General features: G+C 40.3%; 1 protein-coding gene across 2 annotated transcripts in view; it reads left to right on the plus strand.

Moving 5' to 3' along the window:
• LOC134624915 (SH3 and multiple ankyrin repeat domains protein 2-like) overlaps nucleotides 1-19,283 on the plus strand; it is a 299,782-nt gene that overhangs the window by 142,914 nt on the left and 137,585 nt on the right. For both annotated transcript variants that reach the window (XM_063470103.1, XM_063470113.1), the window contains exon 10: nucleotides 9,663-9,729. In XM_063470103.1, coding sequence (XP_063326173.1) covers nucleotides 9,663-9,729 — 67 coding nt within the window. The remainder of the gene's footprint in view (nucleotides 1-9,662; nucleotides 9,730-19,283) is intronic.

Below are 19,283 nucleotides of genomic sequence, written 5' to 3' on the forward strand. Positions count from 1 at the left end.
GTCATACTTTCTAAACACCCCTAAATCTTATATTTTACCCCTTTAGCAACATTTTGCACACATCCACTGCACTCTGCTATAATGTTGTCACTGTAGGTGTAGCCAGTAAAATAATAAAGAAGCATGTTGCAGATGGCACAGGTTGTAAAACAGTGTATTTTAAATTAAAGCCATGATGGTCGAGTAAATCTTAACAAGTTGTTTTCATGCCCAAAACCAGTGCATTTAAATTTACCCCTGAAGCATGTCCCTGTGGAACCCAACCCATGTGGGGGAATGGCAGACAGACCCACACAGCCCACAGTGGGCCTCAGTGAGGTAGCCTGTAGTTTGGTCTCCTCACACTAAGCAGAGAGGGGCCCAGATGTGGGCCACACTACTGGGGCCCCACCCAGGCCTCCCCTAGGCTCACAGAGGACTAATGAGCTAGCCCCACAGTGTGGGGACAAATGTGCCCCTTATTGTATAACCACCAACACTCGTTGCTAAAAAAAAAAAAAAGAAAAGAAAAGAAAGAAAGAAAGACAGCTCCTCTCATTAGCCATGCTCTTATTCACACAGGGTTACTAGAGTGCTGTGTATAAAGTATTTGCCTCCTTCATGATTTCTTAGGTTTTTTTTCCCATATTAGTATCAGATCATCAAAGATAGTTTGTTTGTAAATGCAAAATGCAGGCCTTAAATGATTATTTCATTTATTAAGGGAGAAGAGCAATCCAAACCTGTCCATGAAAATCTAATTGTCCCTTGTTAAATCATGAATTAATTGTCATTAACCAAACTTTCTGGAAAGCTAAGTTCAATTTCAGGACTCATAACTGTCACATATGTTAAATCACTGTGGACTGACGAGCTAACAGCTGAAGGTTTGTGTCGTCTGATATAAAACAGCACTTCATAAACAGAATATCAAACCAACAGTCAAACATGGCGGCAGTATTGCATCGGTCTGGGGCCGCTTTGATGCTTCTGGGTCCATAATTAATGGACACCTGAAAATCTGCTCTCCTTAATCCTGAAGGTGAATGTCGGGCCATCACTTTGTGCCCTGAAGCTTAAGATCACTTGGGTTATGTAGCAGAACACTGATTGTAAACACACCAGCAAGTCCACGTCTGAATGGCTCAAAAAGACAAAACAACTGAGCCTTTTGGAGTGGCCTCATCAAAGTCCAGACTCAAATCAGATTGAAATGCTTTGGCATTTCCTTCAACAGGCCGTTTGTGTTTGAAAACCCTGCAATGTGGCTGAATTAAAACAATTCTGCAAGAAGAGTGGGCCAAAATTCCTCCACAACAAGACTCAATGCCAGTTCTCTTCAACGCTTGATTGCGGTTTTTGCTGCCAAGGCTGGTCCAATCATTTACTAGGTTTAGGAGACAAGTACTTTTTCACACAGGGCCAGGTAGGTTTGGATAACATGTAACCTGCTGCACTGTGTAGCCATTTGTCCTGAAAGGAAAAAGAGTCAGCTCCTATCCAACAAATTAATCTGGAAATAGACTATGGCCTGATATCTTTCACTTCCTGAATTATTTTGCTGTAAATCAATAAAAATCCATCTTACTTCAGGTTCGAATAGATCACCTTCTCTCAGCCTCATATTTCTGACACCACACTGAAGTATCTTCTGGGGTTTCAACTTCTCCACAATAGTCATACTTCCCTGTACGGTCTTTAATTATTATAAATAATGTGCAAACATGCCTGTGTTAGCACACGATGGATAGGTGTGGATGAACTGTGGGGCTGTGTGGACAGGGCAAACCCCAGGCAGGCGTGCCTACATATGGCCAACAGCTTTCTATATGGGTTTTCTATAAGCAAGCCATCATGGAAAACTGTGAGAGGGGTCCTGAGGGGTAAAACTATTTAAAACCAGTCTTTAGTATGTTGAAAGTAAAAATATGTGAAGTCCCATTACGTTTTACTACAAGCAGACTAACATTAACAACATATTGTTAATATTAGTCTGGATGGAGTTGGATGCAAACATCAACGCATCTGTCTTAGCAATATAAGCTCTATTGATCAGTCACATTCTAGCAGGCTTTAATTGCATGCAGCTAAAACGAGGAGTCACATTCACCAAATTGCAATCTGAAAACCATGTGGATCTGATGACAAATTGGCTTTTTATCAGCTTTTTTACTCCATCTGTAATCAATGAATGATGAATGAAAGTGGACGTCTTGGCCCAGATATCAGTGATCAGTCAGCGGTCAATAGGCTAACCTATAGGACAGACTGACTTATCGAAAGAAAAAAAAAATTTGTTAAAGTGTTGAAGTAGCTCTTGAATAATATTGTCATTTTTTTAGAGACCTTTAAGTTATTTTGGATCAATTAAAACACTGCAATAATTCATTTTACTTTATTAGGTCATATTTTTTGACATTTCGCTTAGAGTTAGTTTAAATAGACTCAATGGGAAGAAAATGAAGGAAAAATGTAAACGTATAAAGAAAAGTTTGGGCCCTCAAATTACTCAGTGCTGGGGAATGATTAAGTTTAAAATTGAAGGGCAGTGTAGATCAATTTAACCGAATCCTTTCTCCTTCCTGTTTGGACTTTTGTTTTTCAGTGATTGTTTTGATTGATTTTCCTTTTCTGGTGTCCTTTCACCATCTCTTTCTTTTGGTCTGGTCGACCCGTTGCCTTGATTTCCACTCGGCTTTAAGTGGCTCCACATCCTTCCCACCCCCATCCGGTTACTTCTGTGTTATACACAACCATTTGTCTCCATGACAACCATGGGAGAACAGGAAAAGAATCGATGTGGGGGTGGTGATGGTGGTGATGGCAGTAGTGGTGGTGATAGTGGGTGGTAGAATGATAATGAGAGATAAATTGTGACTGCATATCCATGTAGCTTGTTTGGTACCTGGTTTGTGATCACAGTTAAACTTGAAACTGTCTTCTGTTGGATTCTGTAAGCTCCATTTTAGACTAGCTTTTGCTAATCCCATTCCAAATATGTAGCTTCCTTAACTCTGGGTTTCTCCAAGGGTCTAAAATAAACAGTACAGAGCCACTTTGTGCCAGATGTATCCTTCGCGACAGATGATGATCTATCTACTTCCAGGAGCTTACTGACATTTGTGGGTCCTTATATTGATGCCGTGATTATCATTCCTTATATGAAGAGGATGATTGCCATTCTCTCACTCATCAATTCAAAAACTGTGGCAAAATGGCAGAAATGCACAGGAGGAATTGACATTACTGAACAGGACATTCAGAATATTGGTGCGTAGATCCATTTCTAAGGAGGCCCATATCAGGTTACGATGTAGCTAGATTTTGCTTCAATAGAATTCCCACTAAAGCATAAATCTCCAGTAAAAACAAAAAATAAATAAATAAATAAATCCTCAGTAAAGCTCAGGGTCATGACATCACCAACCAATGCATTATGGGGTTGTTGTTCAAGTTCAGCTTGATAATGGAAGGCAGATGTTGCTTTGGGGTCTGAAGGTAAATTGTGAATATTTGGAAACTTATCAAAATGTTGAGCTTGTGTGTTGTAAAATGATGGACCTGTACCTGTGACCTGAATGAGCGCCCATTTAGTTTGGAGACTTTCACTTTCCACACTGGAAGCAAAAAGGAGCTAAGGTCACTGAGCCAACAAACACATGGCTCAGGTAGCAGTTGGAAAAAGGGAAAACATCAACTTTAGCAACATTTCAGAAATCATGTTTGTGTGATCTCAACGTTATTCATAACACATTTAGCTGCTTATACGTCACAGTGCTGTTGCTATGTTATAGACATTCAATATGGCCGTCATCTCATCTGTAGCTACATGGCAGCATAGCTAGAATCCAAGAAAATCTTTTGCTTTTGTTTTTGAAAAATAGCTTTTGAAAAGTGAATTTGTTATCCTATTCAGTGGAAACCAGCTAATGAAATGCAACAGTGTGATGGTGACTGGGTACCACTGTTACATCTTGGACACACAGAAGTCATTGTGACTACCTCTGACCAGTATCAGCGGAGAACAAAGAACTACAAGCTCCTATAACTGCCGATGCACTAGAACACAAAGTTGTAATGAAACATCATAATAAATGACATAAAACAAGGTCACATCTGAAGATTCACAGTGCAGTTTATTGCACAATATGTAAGGATGCAAGAGGTGCAAAAAGTGTTTGTCTTCACATCTCCCAGAGCCATGACTCATTGGCTCAGAGTGCCTGACTTGATTGTTCACACATGAACGTGAGCTTTAAGCAATTTATCATTTTTGTTTGATATGTTTTTGAGAAAATATTGAGGAGCACGAGCATCCATACCTCCAGAAATAAGTTGACCATTTGTGTTCATACAGATCAACCCCTCCTAATGACACTCCTTTACCTCATTGCTTAGTGCTGCTGAGATTCTCACAGGTCATTTGGGTGTTTTTTCAGAGCTCGTTTCTTAGTTAGTTTCTTTGTACTTGTTTTTTAGCCTTTTCCCAGCTTACGTTTTGTTAGTTTAGTCTTTGTCGTTTTCTGCCTTTGTTTGTAGTTTTGTTCAGACCCAAATATAGGCCCATTTATAGTAGCTTTTTGGTCCATGTGCAGCGATAGCTTGGTTAGTATTGCTGGTCAAAAGCAACTCTGTTCTGGTGAGCTTTGGACTCTTTGGACGATTGCTGCCCTTTTTCACTGATTATGTAAGCTGGGCTTAGGTATTAAGTATCAAAGTATCAATTAAGAGCTATTAATTTGAGATTCTGAAGGAAAATTTGTGTTGGAAAAGAAATGCTGAGTAAAGTGTCTTATTTGAAGATGCTGAAAGAAGTGTGTATTGTATGTTTAACTCTCAGTGTAGCTGAATAAATGAAAATAAATTATTCCCAGAGCCACTTGATTCCATTAGCAAACCAGAATTTAAATAGTAATTAGCATAGGTGTAAATGTGTAAATACAGGTGATGGGACTGTATGACTATATTATAGTCAGAATCAGGTCAGAAACATTAATGTCACTCTAGACTTTCAAAACTGTCTATAAGTGATTCTAACCTCAAATTTTAACCTAGATGCTAAAACATCTTTTGACCTTGAAATTACCTTATCAAAGCCTAAATGGAAACAAGGCACATATGCTGTTCCAAACAGCTGATCATTTATTGATAAAGAAAAAACAATAAGACAGAGGTTTTAGGGGGGACATATTTTATCCTATTATTACATTGCTGATGGGCAGTACATGTCTCAGTGCTTCAAACATCTTACAAATACATTAGGTTCGGCTACCTCATTCTAGGTCATAGTTGAAATGACGTTTTCATCTCTTTTCTTTGCCTCATCTCTTCCCATCCAATCAGAGTTTCTCCTCAAGAACAGGCTTTGATAGATTTGTCACAGTTTGTGGCATGCGCTCTGGGAGATCCTCAGAATGAGTGGGCGATCCAGCCAGCATTCAGCACCCCCTCCCCCATCTCCTTAACAGGAAACATCGCATTTGTTACCAAAAATATAAGACTAAATTTACATTCAGTGACTCACATCTTATTTAAAAGCAAGCATTTTTTCCCTTTTGTATCTGAATGCAGGTTGATAACAGAAATGTGAAAAGGAGTCAAACTGGTGGAAAACATGTCCTTTTGAAATTCCTAAGTGTGTCTCAAAAACGATCTTTTTTGATTCATTTATATATAAAGAACAAAAAAGGGAGCAGAGTTTACTACTTAAGCCAGCAATGCTTTGATAATACACATGCTCACTCTTCTATCGCTCTCTTCTTTACTGAATATTTGTTCTCCGGGAATCAGAGGAGGCACACTTATATAATGCTTCTAGGCTTCCCATGAAGTGTGTGTGTGTGTGTGTGTGTGTGTGTGTGTGTGTGTGTGTGTGTGTGTGTGTGTGTGTGTGTGTGTGTGTGTACGGGTTCGTACTATCCTGGTGGGGACCAAAATCTGACTTTTACTATCCTGGTGGGGACTTTCTGCACCGTGGGGACCAAAATCCAGGTCCCCTCGGGGTTGAAAGCAATTTTCACACTCAAAATGCGGTTTTACTGTCAGGGTTACAATTAGGTTATGGTTAGGTTTAGGGTAAGGGTTAGGGTTAGGCATTCATTTTTAATGGTTAGGGTTAGGGTAAGGGGCTAGGGAAAGCATTATGTCAATGGGATGTCCCCACGAGGATAGCAAACCAGACATGTGTGTGTGTGTGTGTGTGTGAGTGCATATGTGCAGCGGGAAAATGAATCTGACTATTTTTACTGCCGTGATCTTGACTCCAGGCGTACTGTAAACCTGTAACACTCAGCAAGCACTGTGCCTGCAGAGCTGACTGTAAGCAACAGCACGATAACAGGCAGCACGATCTGGGTCACTGACAGTGTAACAACCTGTTTAACCAGCTCAGCAAGAAATCCCGTTACTGCCCTCTGGTGGCCACATACAGATCACACTTCTGTGTAATGAAGTCCACTGATTTGAACGATTGAAGTGACTGTAATATACGAAGAATAAGAGCAAGACATTAGAAGAAAATAGTGCAAGACACCATGATGTTATGCCATCCACCGGGTCACCAGTTAATTACTTGTTGATAAGATAAGAGTTAAAAAGAAATGAAAAGCTTTTCCAGTATTGTAGGTAAGTTAGGACCCCAACTATGAACATGAACATTAATTATTATCAAATGAAATATTTATTTTTGAAGGATGGCAGTCTAAATAAAAGTATGTAAGTGGCATTTGCACAACAAGAATTTTCAGCTCCATTGCCTAAATTAAAATTTCAGAGTTTTGAATAATGAATCATTATGTACGCAGAGCCACTGAAAGTGTATCTAGAATAAAAATGCAGGAGTCAAATGCTCTCAGCTAAGAAGACAAAGGGGGAAAACCAAAGAAATAGAAGAAGAAAAAGAGATTGTACAACCTAAAGAGTAACTAAACTGAAGGACTATTTTTCACTGAAGAGGGCAAGTCAGAAAGTTTGTAAGGAACAGTTATTGAAGACCAGTGTGAACAGAAACCAATATCTGTGCAGATGCCTGAAATTGACTGGAAGATCAGCCAAATGTAAGTTGGATAAGGTGTTTGATTTTTATGGATCAATTCTGAGAACTTTCAATCACACTTCATATTTCTCAGTTTGAAGAATGAAGGTCAATATTAATTTGTGGGCTTGACAGTTTGTTGTATTATCTAAACATTAAAGCAATTAAGATAAATACACAAAAATGTTACAATATGTGGTTCACGTCACTTCTCCAAACCTCTACCTTCCATTTCCATGAGTAATGGTGCAATCAGTACTTTTTTCTTTTAACCCTCCGAGCTCTGAGCCACCTTAAGTAGGAATGCTGAAGATTTAGAGTTAGTGCTTCAATCTAGTTTTCGGATTGACAGAACTACTTAATTCTCACATGGTCAGAAAATTAAAAATCACAATATTTTAACACTGGGTGTCAGCCTTTTTGTTTTTTTCCCGCCCAAATAGAGCTAGGGTTATGGCCAGGATGTCTCATCACCACAAATGACAACTCACGGAGCTAGTGCTTGTGCCTTACATGATAAAATTTCAAAAAAGTCTCATTTCAGTTGTAGCTTTAGCTTTAGCTTTCCATTTTTAACAGTAAATGCATCAAGAGAACCACAAACATGTGACTTGTGGACAGGTGTTAAGTGAATATTGACTTGAAATATGTACGTACACTGATCAGACATAATATTATGATCCCCTTCCTAATATTGTGTTCGTCCCCCTTTTTCTGCCAAACCGGCCTCGACTTGTGGAGGCATGGACTCCATTAGACCTCCACTGAAGGTGTGCTCTGGTATCTGATGCTCAATTAAATTGAGATCTGAGGAATTTGAAGGTCAAGTCAACATCTCAAACTCATTGTTGTACAGGGTGGGCCATTTAGATGGATACACTGTAATAAAATGGGAATGGTTGGTGATATTAAAGTCCTGTTTGTGGCACATTAGTATATGTGAGGGGGCAAACTCCTCAAGATGGGTGGTGACCATGGTGGCCATTTAGAAGTCGGCCATCTTGGATACAACTTTTGTTTTTTCAATAGGAAGAGGGCCATGTGACACATCAAACTTATTGGTAATGTCACAAGAAAAACAATGGTGTGCTTGGTTTCAACGTAACTTTATTCTTTCATGAGTTATTTACAAGTATACATATACATATACTAATGTGCCACAAACAGGACTTTAATATCACCAACCATTCCCATTTTATTACGGTGTATCCATATAAATGGCCCACCCTGTACTCTTCAAACCATCGCCAAAGTATTTTTGCTTTGTGGCAGGACACATTATCCTGCCATCAGGGAATACCTTTCCAGTGAAAGGGTCAACATGGTCTCCAACAATGCTTACGCAGATGTATGTGTCAAAGTAACGTCCACATAGATGGCAGGACCCAAGGTTTCCCAACAGAGCATCCTGGTGCCAGGTGTTCCCAAGGTAAGTGACGCACATGCATCTGGCCAGCCAAAAATGTAAAAGAAAACGTGATTCATCAGAGTAGGCCACCTTCTTCCATTGCCCCATGGTCCAGTCCTGATGCTCACATGTGATGCTCCTATTGTTGGTGCTTTCAGCAATGGAGTGCGGTCGCATGGGCACCCCGACCGCGCTGCGGCTATGCAGCCCCAATCCACGCTGATTTCTTATACCTTTCTATCAGAACAAGCTTTAACTTTGAGGCAATTTGAGCCACAGTTGCTCATCTGTTTTATCCGACCACACAGGCAGCCTTTGCTCACCACATGCATCAGCAAGCCTTGACCCTGCCACTGGTTCACCATTGTTCCTTCCTTGGACCACTTTTTATAGATGCTATCCACTGCAGACTGGGACCACTCCACAGATCTGCACTTTTCTGATCTAGTCGTCTAGCCAAACTCAAACTTGCCCAGTTTTCCTCCTTCTAACACATCAGCTTTGGGAACAGATCTTCACTTGCTCTGTGTGTACCCTAACTACTTACAGGTGACATAATAAACAGGTAATCGGTGTTATTTCCTTTCAATGGACACAATGTTATGTCTGATCAGTGTATGTGTGTAATAGGTAAGTAGATTCCAGGCTTCTCCAGCTTGGAGAACCCACTGCTTGATCTTACCAATTTGAAGGGAAAAAAAGACTCTCATTATTGTGATTAACGCTTTTTCCTGCTTGCACTTTGGTCATTTTCTTCTGTTATGTGTTCTTGCTTTTAGAGACAATCATTTGTGGTTCCCTTGTGAATTATTCTGTAAGAACCTCATGTTGCATGGAAGGCCAGGAGTGAAAGAAAGCATTCTTATGTTTAGTCATTAATAAAGTAATTTATTATTTGATCATTTATTGGAGAGTAAAAAGAAGAATAATGAATAGATATTTATAAATGAACTATTTATCTATCCTTCAAATGGAAAAGAAAGGAAAGAAAACATTAACCAATCAGAAAGCTCCTAAGATCACACCATATGGCTAATTTGCATTGCTTTTTTCACAAAGGACCAAAACGTCAGTTAGTTTATCGTCATGTAGTTGCTTCATTTTCATGATTTGTTTCTCAGAGCAGTTCACAAAAGGTTACTTTTGTTTTTAAAAAAATCCACGTGTAAATTCTTGTGTTTCTTTTTCTCCGTCTCACACTTGCTCTCTCTCGTGTCTGTGCTTGGCTGTTTCTCTCACCAGGTCGCCATTATTGCTGGAAACTTTGAGCTTGCTGAGCTCATCAAGAACCACAAAGAGTCTGATATAGGTGAGTAACAAAGAAGCATATTTTCTTATCCTCAGTCCAACCGCATCTATTATTCTTCAGCCACCAAGTGCATATTCCCGAATCTCTCTTGGGATACATTTCAAATCCTCACATTTGGTTAGATCCTCCTAAATGATTTATTGCAATAATCCCTTCCACTGGATTACAAGATGACTGCCAAGGGGATGAAAGTGTACGTTTATGTCAGGACAATCCAGGGCTGTTTGAGCCAACACAAATGATCAATACTTTGGTCCAGGGAAGCTTTTCCTGGATCAAATCTGGTCAGTTTAGAGGTGTTAAATAATCTGTGTGCGAGCATTTGATAAACCCGGTATATGTGTTTAACTTTTATTTTACTCTGATTGTGATTATTTTAGCTTGTAAGATTTCTTTATTTAATATATATTTACTATTCTAAGATTCAATTCAATATTATTTATACAGCGCCAAATCACAACATAAGGTTGTAAGGTAGACACTACAATAATACATACAGCGAAAAACCCAACAATCACATGACCCCCTATGAGCAAGCAGTTTGGCAACAGTGGGAAGGAAAAACTCCCTTTTAACAGGAAGAAACCTCCGACAGAACCAGGCTCAGGGAGGGGCGGGGCCATCTGCTGTGATTGGTTGGGGTGAGAGAAGGAAGACAGGATAAAGACATGCTGTGGAAGAGAGACAGAGATTAATAACAATTATGATTCAGTGCAGAGAGGTCTATTAACACATGTTGAGCGAGAAATGTGACTGAAAAGAAATACTAAATGCATCATGGGAATCCCCCAGCAGCCTACACCTATTGCAGCATAACTAAGGGAGGATTCAGGGTCACCTGGTCCAGCCCTAACTATATGCTTTAGCAAAAAGGAAAGTTTGAAGCCTAATCTTAAAAGTAGAGATAGTGTCTGTCTCCCGAATCCAAACTGGAAGCTGGTTCCACAGAAGAGGGGCCTGAAAACTGAAGGCTCTGCCTCCCATTCTACTTTTAAATACTCTAGAAACAACAAGTAAGCCTGCAGTGTGAGAGCGAAGTGCTCTAATAGGGTGATATGGTACTACAAGGTCATTAAGATAAGATGGGGCCTGATTATTCAAGAACTTGTATGTGAGGAGCAGGATTTTGAAATCAATTCCAATACTGGCATTACTCTGTGTCTATAGCGGTGTAATTGCTACAGATTTGCTGTCTTTGTAAAGTACTTCAGCTAACTGATGCATTTAGACCACTAATGGAGCTCAAAAGAGCTGCTGGTTAATAGCAACATCTAAAACCCAAATGCTATGCCTACAGTTTTCTTCCACAAAGAGTGAGTGAAAATCCCACTAAAAACGTCCTCGTAATAAACCATCTGCTACAGCACATGCTGTCTCTGAATGCAAACAAACCGGTATGACTCTGATCATGGAGGTATCTGACAATCTGTATGAGCTCAGTGTTCTCCGAATAAGATTGATGCACCTACTCAGACAGATGCAGACATATGGTGATTATCATGCTTTTTTAATTTTATAGAAACAAAGACGACATCATTTCTATATCAGATTTAAATTGCTAATGTTAATGCAAATATTATAAGCTTTACATTCAAAGTCAAGATGATGTGTCCAGTTTATTTTATTAGCAAATACGGTACTATTACAGTTTATTATAGTGAAATGAAAAATCATGCAAAAAAAAAATAACTAAACAAGTAAATAATGAAAAGACTAATAATTCAAAATAACTCAAACATAAATGTAGACTTTGTGTTAAATATTTAAATAAACCTTTGCAAAAGAAGCAGAAATAGGTCAATTATAGCCACAGTGAAAAGTAGACTTCACCAAACCTACTACAAAACACTGGGAGTAACAGCCTGAAGCTGTGTTCACACTGGAAAGGATTTGTAGCGATGAGGTGATCAGAAACCACAGAAAATGAATCACACTCATCGACATGTTAAATAACTGCTGGAGATGGGAAGCTGGTGAAAACAATGAGAGCGGTGAACCCTAGGAGCGCTGCCGGCCCTGACGGCCTCCCAGGAGCTGTGGTTAAAGCCTGCTTTGAACAGCTGGCAGGGATCCTCACCAGGCTGTTCAACCTCTCCCTGACTCATGCCACCGTTCTCACCTGTCTGAAAGCCTCTGCCATCATTCCCATACCCAAAAAGACTGGTATAGGCAGCATCAATGACTATCAATCTATAACCCTCGTGTCTGTAGTCATTAAGTGCTAAGAGCAGATAGTAAGAGCGCTTAACCACCTGGAGAACAGGAAGAGCTGCGTGAGGAGGTTCTTCATGGACTACAGCTCAGCAATCAGCACCAGAATCCCAGACTTTTCACGACCAAACTGGACCACCTTAACATCCCCCCTGCCGCCTGCCCCTGGTTCTGTACGCCCTGTACATCTATGACTGTACACCAACCCACCCAACTAACGTCATCATCAAGTATGTCGATGACATCACCGTGGTTGGGCTCATCTCTGATGGAGATGAGACAGCATAGTAGAGAACTTGTCCTGCTGGTGCTCAGAAAATAACCTGACGCTGAACGTCCTTAAAACAAAACAGACAGCTTCTTCCCCTGGGCCATTAGAACTGTTAACATACACTATCCCCCCACGCCCCACCCCTGCCCACTCACCTCTGACCTCTGAGCCATGGTCTGAGTAACCTGAATCACTCAGGCCACTCACACAGACTCTATGCAGACCAAGTCTTTTCTTTGCACTGCTTCCAATCACTTTGCAACTATTTTGTACTCTAATGTGTGGCTCTCTCTTATTTTTGTATATAAAGTATTTCTCATGTTTGCTATTTATTCCTGCTGTCTACTATTTATATTTTATTCCAGCACAGTTGGTGTGGAGCACCCACAGTTTTGTTATACACGTACAATGACAATAAAGGCGTATTCTATTCTATTCTATTCTATTCTATAAACTTTTCTCAACTTGAGACAAGCGACTACTAATGACAGTGAAGAATATTGCCGTTTGACATATAATCTTGTAGTGAATACATTAGAATATACGTAGACAACTAGAGCCTCAAATGTCCAGCCGTCAGTTTTCAAGCAATGTGTGGCAAGAAAATCTGTTCCAGTGTGCATGCAGCTTGAGAACTGTAGTCTCAGTTTGCCAGTCTAGAGTCACAAGACTTCCAAAGGCCCACCAGCCGCCTAAGAGGTTTAGAGGAAAAACTGCTTCTCTTTAAACATCTGAAAAAGATACAAAAGACTGTAACCAGCCTCTGCTTGTTTGCAGGAGTTTAAAAGGGGAAATTGCATGAATTACTGGAGTGAGCATATTAAGTCATTAGTATTGGATAAAATCCTCACACTGAACGTCTTTTGAGGCAAGAGTCCAAGACATGACAGTGGCGGGCAGGGAGTGGACCGGGAATGCAGGACTCAGCAGAAAGACTATAAAACCAAAAACCACTGCTTTATTGCTGGTAAAAAATCAACAAAACACAACAGGTAAAGCTGGGCAGGGCCAACCAGACAGAGACTACACACACCATGAGGGACAACACAACAAAGAACAGAGGGAGACGCAGGAGGGCGACTAAGGGAAGCAGAGACACAATGTGTCACTACAAACCATGTGAGAATGTTCAGCCCACTCACTGGCCAGATGTGTCTCGGTTGACAGCAACAAAAGTAAACACAGGAAAAAGATGGTGTATCCTGGACTTTTGGAGAGCACCGAGAAATTACGTTGTTTTCATGGCTAGCTGCTAGCTCGTACAGACCTTTGCACATCTAGAGTACCTCGCCACATTTAGAAGAAAAGCAGCTCTATAATTGGTTAGGGTTGAGGTCGGATTCACACCATAAACGAACTGCTCTGGAGTGTGTGTTACTGTGTTGACATCACTGACACAAATTAACCACACCACTGGGAAGAAGAACCAGAACCAGAGCTCTCAGACTAACATGTGTTTTAGACACTGGAACTGGGGATAAACAGACATGGAGACTGGACAGACTGGGAGACAAAGGGACAGAACACAGAGAGATGAGCACAGGGACAGGACTACAAACATATTAACTAGACAAGACAGGGAACGTAGACAGCCACCAAAACAGAATACAGAGAGACCAGACAGACACGGGAGCATGACCAGAGAGACAAAGGATGACACGGAGACAAGACTGGGACAGACTGGACACAAGAAGGGCAGTCACATAATAAAACAAGAAATCAAAAAGTAGGAATATAAATAATGAAAACTGAGAGGCAAAGGAAAAAAAGACCTCAAGATTAACTGAAACAGCAGCAGAACATAAGTTATCTCAACGAACAAACTGAAAGTCTATAACAAACTCAATAACTGGACCAGTGATGACCCCAGCATGATTTGACATGTACAAATTCAGAGTGTACTATAAGAGAAAACAATGGAGGGGTATTGTTCATATTTACATGCACTGTCACAGCACAATAAGCCGCTGCTGTCACATTGATTTTGGAAATGATTTATTCCAATATAAGTGAATGTCGATGTGCTTTCACACATAAAATATTAAAGCTGAGTGAGCCTTCACTTTGTGCAAACCCAAATATAGCAGCGATCCTTAGCCTGGAATGCTTGATAAGGTTGAATTACATAAAATGCCTTCATAGAGATATGTAGTGTAAAAGGCATAGCATTATTCCTCCATCTCTATGTGTGTGTGTGTGTGTGTGTGTGTGTGTGTGTGTGTGTGTGTGTGTGTGTGTGTGTGTGTGTGTGTGTGTGTGTTCATGTGTGAGGGAGGTGAGAAGATGAAAGATGAGAACAATTTTTCACGAACATTCAAACATGATAAGAAGTATTTTTTGAACAAATTCCATGTTTTTTTTTCCATCTTGCTATCTCTCTATCTATTTATTACCTTTGTTGCTTAGTTGCCACGCTGGAGCGGCAGATTGGTGAAAGCAACAGACTCTGCTTCAGTTTAACACCTGATAAAGTGACATTTTCACTTTTCAAGTGAAGCAAACAACCACAAATCATTTACAGCTTCAACATATATTTAATCGTATCTTAATCTGCAAAGTCTCTGGTGGCCCATCTATGGCTGGGGTTATGGTTTGGTTAAGGTCAGCTTCTTGGATAGAGTTTTTGCCTGTTTGGAACACCCAAGCTGAAAATTTAAAAAAAATGTAACTTGTTTTAGTTTCTGAAACTGTTTCTCTGGTTAAAGCAAAACCCAAACCCTGTACAGTTGTGGTGATGGGGTGAATGCTATGAGGTTAAAATCAGCAACTGAAATGAGCACTAAGCATCACTTGAATAGTGACTCTGGTCTTTAGAGTAGTTTGTGCACAGCGCAGATAGCTCAGGGATTAATGGGCCTTAGACAAAATGAGAAAAGATGAACAAACAAACCAAAAAATAAATAAATAAAAATACAACAGAGGACAGGGAAAAATGAGGTTGAGAGGCAGATGAATGAAGAGAGAGAGAAATCTAATCTAATCTAAAGATGTAATCCTGCGATTGTTGACCTCTTCTCATGGATGCCACCCATCAGTGAGCAGCCTGAGCACAGCAGCGACCCGGTGAAGGTCTAAATGAAACACGGCAGCGAAGCGGGATTACCCCCAAAGAACCTCAGCACTGTTGACATCTGCTACCTCCCCACCACGCCCTCCCTCTTCCCCTTCATTCACACCATTTCTTACTCAACCTTAAGCGCTCAGCTACATCTATGAGTGGTAGCTAGGATTGGCCAGTCAGTCAGCCTCAGATTTCGGGTGTGTATTTATCTGTTTTCAACCCCTGGGGGACACTTGAGCTGTGGACTTTGGGATGGGACATCTGGATTGGATACCATGGGTTCAGCCTGCTGCAGAGGTTGGTGCCACACCCACTCTTCCCATCTTTTGCTTCCATCCTTTACTCACATCCTTGATTCCCATGTTTTACTCCCTTAACCTCTAATCCCAAGTTCTTTGACTTAAAACACACACACACACACACACACTTGGAGCCCACTCAGAGCCCAGCTCTCCCTCTTTTGCCTGGCACAGCTTGTATCATGTTGAGTCGCTTGCTGGCTATATGCAGATTTAGTGCATTTTAATGTTGATCACAGAGAATGCCTGTGTGTGTGTGTGTGTGTGTGTGTGTGTGTGTGTGTGTGTGTGTGTGTGTGTGTGTGTGTGTGTGTGTGTTAGATTCAGAATCAGCCCTGTGGCTTTTACAGATTTTCTTGCTTACTCGGTGCAGATGATGTAACAGTTCAGCTACACAAATCTGCCACCGTGTTACGTCATTTTTCTCCATACTTCGCTGTATTGTTGAGGCTTGACTAACAACTGGGGCAAATGAATAGAAACAAAGGCCCAAGACCCTGAAATGGTCAGAGTCACACAGTTTATCTGACACAGTGTTTTAAAATATTAAGCACAAAGGTAAAGTATTAACTGACATTAAATGACAAAAGCATTTAAAATGTGATTATTTCAAACAACTGACACATTTTCATCTTATAAAAAGACGTTTATAAAAATGACGTAGCCACCCATACCGAATTACATTTTGTTATTGGATCACTGCACGTTAGTGTTTTTCTGCAGGTTAATCTTGTTTAATTATAAACCTGTACATAACAACTAGGTTGACATAGCTATTAGCTTAATTGTTAAATGAATCACTACTAGCTTGGGTTCTTTATTCACACTTCACACATTTACCTGTTGGATGTGTCAAATGTCTAGATGTTCTTTAACCTACTTTAGTAATATTGATACCTGTACAAAAAATGTAGCTCTGGAATAGCCTTTAGTTAGCTAGGCCCCTGTAGTCGTGTGGGCAAAGGTAGCATAGCCACCATTAGCTGTTCCCCAGCAGATTGGGGAAATCAGCCTGGCTGGGTGACCGAGAAAGTGTAGCTCTAAACAGAAGACCCTGGTATACCCCACTCTGTGGCACACCTGCCAAGGCAAACACTGTCATTAGTGGTTATACTGGTTATTGGTGATTCTATCCTGAGAAACATGAAGCTAGACACAGAAGCGACCATGCTAATCATCTTCCAGGGGTAGCAGTACATTGAAGGAACCCTGAAACTGCTGGCTAAGGATTAACAAAGATTTGGTAAGATTATAATTCACGTTGACAGCAATCACACCTACAGCACTGTATTTGGCACCACTTTCATACTGACTAATGAAGATGTTGCCATGAGACATTTTTAATAATGGTACTGGATGTGAATCAACATCTGATCGTCCATGTTCAGAGTTCCATCAATTTTCTCAAGATCCCCAACAACACTGGCTGAAACAGCCACAAAACACTACTGTAGATGATTTTAATCGATAATTCCATCTGGATTAATCACTCCATCAAACCTGTTGCTGATTGCCTGATTTTCAGTTCATTTCTTGTATAATTTGGTAGCTTGGCAGCATTTTCTTAGAAATGGATTCTTGACAATCATTTTCATTTTCATACCATACATTCAGATTCAGTTTGTAATCAGCATTAGTTGTGTGGATGAAGCTACCCTGCATACCACATTTGCTAGAACGCATGCAAGATGCTAAGTGTCACAGATCAGCAACGTGAAAGGATCTGGACTGCAGTGCAGGACTGCAGAGACAGGACCTGAACTCAGCTTTATTTCTGGTTTATCTAAGGAAGGCAAAAAGAAAATATTTGCTGAGTGAGAGGGGAGCAAACAGGAAACACATAGCAAGAAAACACACTATCTTATGGTGAGGATGCACAGAACAGAGGAAAACACAGCAGGAACAAGGGGAATTAAACTCAACACAGCACACACAGCACAGGAGGCTATCACAATAAAGCAGGAATTAACCCACTGAGACACAGACCAAGACATGCAAACAGAGACAGATGATAAACAGAGAGTCAAGACAGAAGGTATAGAATGGCCAAAGTGGAAACACGACAACCACAGAGACAGGACAGACACGGGGATATGGATGGGAAAAGAGATCAAAGAACATTACATAACAAACAGAGGATATAATAAAAGATATAAAGGACAATTGCAACCTTAACCTCCTAGGACCTGGCGTCCACATATGTGGACATCACATTTTGGGTTATTTATTCTAAAATAATCAATTTTGCTCTACAAGGCCCTGATATCCACTTACGAGGACATTATACTGCTACTCTTCTATCAAAATTTTAAACGAATATCCTCGGTGGCTGTAGCTCAGGTGGCAGAGCAGGTCAGCCACTAATCAGAAGGTCGGTGGTTCGATCCCAGGCTGCCTCCTGGCTGCATGCTAAATATCCTTGGGCAAGATACTAACCCCATGTTTGCGTACTGGTGGTGGTCAGAGGGCCCGGTGGCGCCAGTGTCCGGCAGCCTCGCCTCTGTCAGTGCACCCCAGGGCAGCTGTGGCTACAATGTAGCTTGCCATCACCAGTGTGTGAATGGGTGGATGACTGAATGTAGTGTAAAGCGCTTTGGGGTCCTTAAGGACTAAGTAAAGCGCTATACAAATGCAGGCCGTTTACCATATGTGGCTCTTATTTTTCTTAGAAACAAAAATAAGGTAAAAAAATAAATAAATCTGGTAATTCTTTGTTTTTACATTCATCGGGTCCCAATCAGCCCAAATATCAAAGAGAAATTAAAAAAGCATGCCTTGGAAGAGTTCGGGTCTTAGGCGATTAATGTTACAAATGAGACAAATTTAAATGCAAGTGATCCCTAAAACCAAAAGGAATCACTAAACCCAAGGACCATGACAATAAGAGTGTTAGTGTCTGATAAACGCAGGTTAAATGCATGACAGGGACAATAAGTGATCACCATTGCTGCATAATATAATCTTAAGGTAGATAAGAGGTTCATCAGTAAACCAATCTGCTTGCTCGAGCTTTATTCTGATCAAGAGAGGTGAAGAATCGAACTTCAAGTTCTCAGGCACAATGAATGATCTTACTCGTGAAGCTAATTTTTCGATGGACTCCTGTGCAGAGACAAAGACAGGCTGTGAAGTAGGGCACGATGTGATTGCTGGAGGAAAAAGAAAGAGGTTTCTCAGGGACACTGACAGCCATTTACATATTGTATGTGGCCTGGCATACCTTATGTGGTTCACAAGCATGAATGTGTGTTTGATGTATACCTTGACATTCAAAGGGCTGTGCATAAAAATATCTAAAAATAGAATCAAATATGCTGGTGCCCACTTCCATAAAGTTAAACAGAAATTGCTTGCATCTTTAATTACATACCAACTGATGGTGGCTATTTTTCAAGTTAATAAATGTAATTAATAATTAATTGGATAGTTCCTTTTACGTCAACAAATAATATCCACTTGTTAAGGAATGATTTGTTAACCTTGTTTTTGGGTAAATACATCATGTATGGGATAATTGTGTGTTTGCCGTTCCCACAAAGATAAAGAAATGCTGCCAATGAAAGAAAAGCAGCTCTTAAAATAGTTTAAGACCAAAGCGTCAAAGCATGGCGCTTTGGTCTTAAACCATAAGAATTAAATGTGTAAAATTAGAGAAATCTATCATTTAATTATTTTGCTGTATTGTGAATAACCACGGGGTGGGTTTTTGTAA

This window comes from Pelmatolapia mariae, linkage group LG1, assembly GCF_036321145.2.
Source record: "Pelmatolapia mariae isolate MD_Pm_ZW linkage group LG1, Pm_UMD_F_2, whole genome shotgun sequence".
In the NCBI taxonomy this organism is placed as follows: domain Eukaryota; kingdom Metazoa; phylum Chordata; class Actinopteri; order Cichliformes; family Cichlidae; genus Pelmatolapia; species Pelmatolapia mariae.